The sequence below is a fragment of the Zea mays genome, chromosome 2 (genome assembly GCF_902167145.1).
Source record: "Zea mays cultivar B73 chromosome 2, Zm-B73-REFERENCE-NAM-5.0, whole genome shotgun sequence".
NCBI classification, from domain to species: domain Eukaryota; kingdom Viridiplantae; phylum Streptophyta; class Magnoliopsida; order Poales; family Poaceae; genus Zea; species Zea mays.
In genome coordinates, this window is record NC_050097.1 from 117,796,604 (window position 1) to 117,802,811 (window position 6,208).

Here is a 6,208-nt window from a genome sequence, read left to right on the forward strand (position 1 = left end):
TGCACATGATCTTATGTTTGTTGGTGTTGTTAATACTTTGTGAGATAACTTGGTTTGAACTTGTTGATGTTAGTAATGCTTTGTGAGATACTTGAGACTTACGTTTGTGAGTGTTGGAGACTTATGTTTGTGTTCGAACTTGTTTGATGTGGTGATATTTGTGAGATTTATGGTCTTTGTGAGATATGTGGTGTGTATAATGTATGTGATGATTCTGTGATATCTGTGATCTATATGTGATGATTATGTGATATATCTTCTGTTTGTTTAGATTGAATAATAAAAACAAATAAAAACAGTATTTTGGTCACTTTGTCGAGTGTAACACTCGACAAAGAGGTACTTTGCAGAGTGTCATGACTATAGCACTCGACAAAGAAGACACACCTGGGAACCGATAAAGCTTCTTTGCCGAGTGCTGTGTCCGAGGTACTCGGCAAAGAAGCAACCTTTGGCGAGTACCTCCTAATGCACTCAACAAGAGACTGTCAAAGAGATTCACAAGGAACTTTTTTGCCGAGTGCCAGTATCATAGACACTCGGCAAAGAGGGGACTTTTGCCGAGTGTCAGAGAGGACACTCGCCAAAGTCTCCGTCACCGTCATTTGGTGTCGTGACGACGACTTTTATTTACCGAGTAACATATGACACTCAGCAAAGCCTTTGCCAAGTGACTGACAAAAAGTACTCGGCAAAAAAGTTGTTGCTGATGTATAGTTTGCCGAGACTTCTTACCGAGAGTCACACTCGATAAAGATTTTCCGAGTGTTTTTAAGTCTAAAGCACTCGGTAAAACAGTCCAGTAGTAATTTACGTCAAAAATACCGCTGCATCTGCATGCATGTCTTGGTTGGTCTATATATAACGCATACACAAATACTCGGTTCGCTCTAAACTATTAGTTGTTTTAGCATTTTAATAAATTTATATAAAACTTAATATATATGTTTTATATAATGTCTAAATTTATTGTCATCCATTTAAATATAGATATAAAATTTGAATACTAAAATGATTAATATCTTAGAACACAGGGAGTAACAAAGCTGATAACAATACTCTTGCTCTGCTAATAAGCTCCAGCAGCTAGCAACATATCGTCATGAATAAGATCACTTAGCTAGTCCTTCATCCTCCGATCAGTGATACACACGCACTTGAGTTGCGTTTGGTGAGGTGAGAGCGCTAATAATTAAGCAATAAATTAGAGGAAGAGGAGGAGGGTAGCCATGAAAGAGCAGCAGCCCCGCCCCCGCCCAAGCATCATGTTCGTCCTGTCGTCGCTCGCCAAGAATAACCCAGAGGCCGTGCTGGCGCTCATCGCGGTGGTCACCGTCGTCGCCCTGCGCCACTTGATCTCCTCATGGCGGCAACAGGCCCCGCTGCCCCCGTCACCGACGAGCCTCCCAGTGATCGGGCACCTGCACCTGCTCCGACCGCCGGTGCACCGCACCTTCCAGGAGCTGGCGTCCCGGATCGGTCCGCTGATGCACATCCGCCTCGGCTCCACGCACTGCGTGGTGGCCAGCAGCCCGGAGGTGGCCAGCGAGCTCATCCGCGGCCACGAGGGCAGCATCTCGGAGCGGCCGCTCACGGCGGTGGCCCGCCAGTTCGCGTACGACTCGGCCGGCTTCGCCTTCGCGCCCTACAACACGCACTGGCGCTTCATGAAGCGCCTCTGCATGTCGGAGCTGCTCGGCCCGCGCACCGTGGAGCAGCTGCGCCCCATCCGCCGCGCCGGCACCGTGTCCCTGCTCGGCGACCTGCTGGCGTCGTCGGCGCGCGGGGAGACGGTGGATCTCACCCGCCATCTCATCCGCCTCTCCAACACCTCCATCATCCGGATGGTGGCCAGCACCGTGCCCGGCAGCGTCACCGACGAGGCGCAGAAGGTGGTCAAGGACGTGGCCGAGCTCGTGGGCGCCTTCAACGTCGACGACTACATCGCCGTGGTCCGTGGCTGGGATCTCCAGGGCCTCCGCAGGAGAGCCGCTGACGTCCACCGCCGCTTCGACGCGCTGCTGGAGGACATCCTGAGGCACAAGGAGGAGGCGAGGGCGGCGCGAAGGCTCGACCAAGACGATGGACAAGGAATAAGCAGCAAGCAGGACAAAAAGCAGGCCACGCACAGCAAGGACCTGCTCGATATCCTCATGGACAAGGCGGAGGACCAGGCGGCGGAGGTCAAGCTCACCCGGGAAAACATCAAGGCCTTCATCATCGTAAGATCTATCTATCATGCTTTTTTTATTCTTTACTTGTCGTCATGCTTGCTTTTTTTAATTATAGTATATTATATACATATGCATGCACATGCACTGCAGGACGTGGTGACTGCTGGTTCAGACACGTCGGCCGCCATGGTAGAGTGGATGCTGGCGGAGCTGATGAACCACCAGGAGACGCTGCGCAAGGTGGTGGAAGAGATCGACGCGGTGGTCGGCGGCGACAGGATCGCCAGCGAGGCGGACTTGCCGCGGCTGCCGTACCTGATGGCTGCGTACAAGGAGACGCTGCGTCTGCACCCAGCGGCGCCCATCGCGCACCGACAGTCGTCGGAGGAGATGGTGGTGCGCGGCTTCACGGTGCCGCCGCAGACGGCGGTGTTCATCAACGTGTGGGCCATCGGGCGCGACCCGGCGTACTGGGAGGAACCCCTAGCGTTCCGGCCGGAGCGATTCATGCCCGGCGGCGCCGCCGAGAGCCTGGAACCCCGCGGGCAGCACTTCCAGTACATGCCATTCGGCAGCGGCCGCCGGGGATGCCCCGGCATGGGCCTGGCGCTGCAGTCCGTGCCGGCCGTGCTGGCGGCGCTCGTGCAGTGCTTCCACTGGGCCACCGTCGACGGCGACGGGGGGGTGAACAAGATCGACATGTCGGAGTCGGACGGGCTGGTGTGCGCTCGCAAGAAGCCGCTTCTGCTCCGCCCCACACCTCGCCTGACCCCCTTCCCGGCCGTCGTCTAGCGTGTCTTCCATGGCAAAATACCGTCTATACCAACCTCTACCATTACCAGCACGTACGGAATCGAAGAATATATGTGGATACATACCAAGCATTAATTATGTATAAATCACATTATTATATGTGATGTGCAAGATTGTCTTGCATGCATGCTCGATCTTTGTTAAGCTAGCGTGTATTTCACCAGCACCAACGCTGACATGACATGATCTATGATCTATCCACACCATCTCTCTCAGCAGGCAAAACACACGCAATGTTCGTCCAAACCACGTCTATTGTTTTGGGATTGGATACCAAACAGTTTGACAAATCACATCCGTACCGATCGAATACAGCGCTTCGCTTTCGTTTCATGCCTTCCTGAGAAAGCTGGTAGGATCGGATTTCCACTTCGGTCACCAACAACACAACCTAACTAAAATTAGACAAGAAGCTTTAATTTCCCGATTTATTCTATTTCAAAATAAACAAAGCGCATAAAAGTGTCACAATTCATTTGCATGATTCGCTACCGGACACAGCTGCTTTGCTAAAAACATTCGTCAAACTTTTTGCCTCTCATACTCGATAAAAAAGTCTCATCGAACTGTGCATCAGCAACGGCTTCATTGCCGAGTATTTATTTCAGACACTCGACAAAGACTTTGCCGAGTATTTATTATCGGACACTCAGCAAAAAAAGTCGTCGTCACGATGCCAAGTGACGAAGACTTTACCGAGTGTCACCTATGACTCTCGGCAATGGCTCCCTCCATGTCGAGTGTCTTCTGTACCAGCCCTCGACAAAGAAGCCCCCGTGAGCCACTTTGTCAGTTCCTTTGCCAAGTGTATTTGGAGGAACTCGGCAAAAAGTTTCCGTCTTTACCGAGTGCCACCTCGACTAGCCCTCGGCAACGGGAGCACCAGTGGGCTCCTTTGATGGTCTCTTTGTCGAGTGCATTATGTGGCACTCGGCAAAGGTTGTTTCTTTGCCGAGTACTATGATCGTGACACTCGGCAAAGAAGCTTTATCGGTTCCCAGGTGTACATTCTTTGTTGAGTGTTGTGGTCGTGGCACTCGGCAAAGTACCTCTTTGCCGAGTGTAACACTAGGCAAAGTGACCAGAATACCCCTTTTATTTGTTTTTATTATTCCATACAAAGAAACAAAGATATATAACATAATCATCACAGATATCACAGAATCACCACATACATCATACACACCACATATCTCACAAAGACCATAAATCTCACAAATATTACCACATCAAACAAGTTCGAATACAAACTTAAGTCTCAAACACTCACAAACATAAGTCTCAAGTACCTCACAAAGCATTACCAACATCAACAAGTTCAGACCAAGTTATCTCACAAAGTATTAACAACACCAACAAACATAAGATCATGTGCACAAAGTATCTCAGCGAAGTGGGCGGCTGGACTAGTTTGGCAATGGGCTAGGCGATCCATGAGGGTTGTTTGATGCCACTAATTGTCCCTGCACAAAGAAGAGATTGCATGTGTGAGACCAGATGAATATATATCATGCAGTACTAGAATTTTGATACTCACAGGAGTATGGAATTGAGCAGGGTCAGCTGAAGGGAACAACAGAGGTGTAGGAGCAAAACCGGATGCGGAGCCAAGGCTCTGCATGCACTGAAACATCTCCGCCATCCTCTTCTCCATCTCCTCACGTTGCCTCCTTTCATAATCTAGCTGAGTCTATAATATTTCGCCCTAATATTATGATAATGAAAAGAGAATATATATAGTAATCAATGAATGGCGAATAGATTAGTAATAACCTGCAGTTTTTGTATCTGATGATGTGACATGTCCTGCCAAGGTCATATGGCTGGGCTCGCGCTCGCGCTACTTGCTCGCACCTGAGACAGAGTGGGAGTGGAGGACGAGTCGATTGCCTTGTCCGCAATCCAGTACCACCCATGCATATTGCCTCCTCCGACCCTCATGAGGACATCTCCGTCCATGTCCTCGGTCCTTGGATCGTAATCTGGCCCATGGACCTTATGTGCCATGGCAGTGTATTCCATAAGGCGGTTGTAGATGGAGGGGTTGCTATACGCCTCGGGACCGTCCTCCGGGTTGTAGGTGACGTCGGATGTCGCCTTGCCCTTGTGAGTCATAGCATAAACCAAGAAGATGGAGCAAGGCTATCCACCATGTGACACTGACTGCGAGAAAATCAACGAGATGATTAGAAATCATGCCTAATCAAAAGTTATATACCTAAATAAAAAGAGCGCGTACCCATGCTTCTACGTATTTGTCAAGGTTGCGGCTACCTTGGTGGTGGGAGGGACCTTCCATCATCAGACATCGTTCCTGGCTAGCGTTGTGTGCCTCGTTCCACGCAGGCGAGCACCACCTCTGCACCATCTGCTCCAGCACTGAGGATGTGCGGCGCACCAAGAAAGAATCATCTACAAAAAACAAGTAAAAGAATTATCAAAAGATAAAATTAAGCATATTTAATATGAATATTAAAGTTATGTATTTACCTGCAAGTACTGGTCCCAAGTCAACGACATGGTTCGGGCGTCCTGCTTGCTCACCCTCTCCCCAAGGACGAAGCCGTGGTAAGTGATGATGGCCTAGATTCGCGCCTCGGAGTGCATGTCCACAACGAGCTTCTTACAGCTCGTGGTAGCCAATACATCTGCCCTGGTGTAGGATCTAGGACACCGGTTAGAGGGGGGTGAATAAACAGTTTTAACTAAAATCAAAGACACTAGAGAAATTTAATCAATACAACAAGAGATATAAATTCTCTTGCTACAACAAGTCAGCAATCTATGAGGAACAATTATGGCAATGCTAGAAATGAAATGCAATAAACAATTGACTAACTACATGCAAAATAATAAGTAATGAGTGAAGGGAATGACACCGAATTTTATCCTGTGGTATTGGTGATTTTTCGATCACAATCCACGTTGAGGTGCACTTCAAGATCTCACTTGCTCCTCTATCAAGACACGGCTTGATCTTTGAGCCAAGTGGACAAAAATCACGCAATACCTCGATTCCACTAGCGTCGCCTTTACCGCTTCGGTGAGGTAGGTGCGAACCCCTGACAATCAACACTGTAGCTCCTCCACAATCTTCACAGAGAGCTCGACAGAGACAACACCCGAGCCATCTAGGAGGCGGCAACCTCCAATAGTAACAAGCTAATGATGCTTGATCGGTGTACCACCTAGTGCCTCAAGGATCACCAAATGATGCAAAT

The 6,208-nt window shown here is 49.2% G+C and overlaps 1 protein-coding gene across 1 annotated transcript; it reads left to right on the top strand.

Moving 5' to 3' along the window:
• The first annotated feature begins 1,116 nt into the window (after positions 1 to 1,116).
• LOC103646891 (cytochrome P450 93G1) lies at positions 1,117 to 3,188 on the top strand. The gene is made up of 2 exons (XM_008671515.4): positions 1,117 to 2,222; positions 2,325 to 3,188. The coding sequence occupies exons 1-2, from the start codon at positions 1,230 to 1,232 to the stop codon at positions 2,964 to 2,966; spliced, it is 1,635 nt and encodes a 544-aa protein (XP_008669737.2). The 5' UTR covers positions 1,117 to 1,229; the 3' UTR covers positions 2,967 to 3,188.
• Positions 3,189 to 6,208: the final 3,020 nt, after the last annotated feature.

Coding starts and splice junctions, on each gene's coding strand:
- LOC103646891 (XM_008671515.4), top strand. CDS start 1,230: ATGAAAGAGCAGCAGCCCCGCCCCCGCCCAAGCATCATGTTCGTCCTG. Junction 2,223..2,324: donor ACATCAAGGCCTTCATCATC/GTAAGATCTATC, acceptor CATGCACTGCAG/GACGTGGTGACTGCTGGTTC.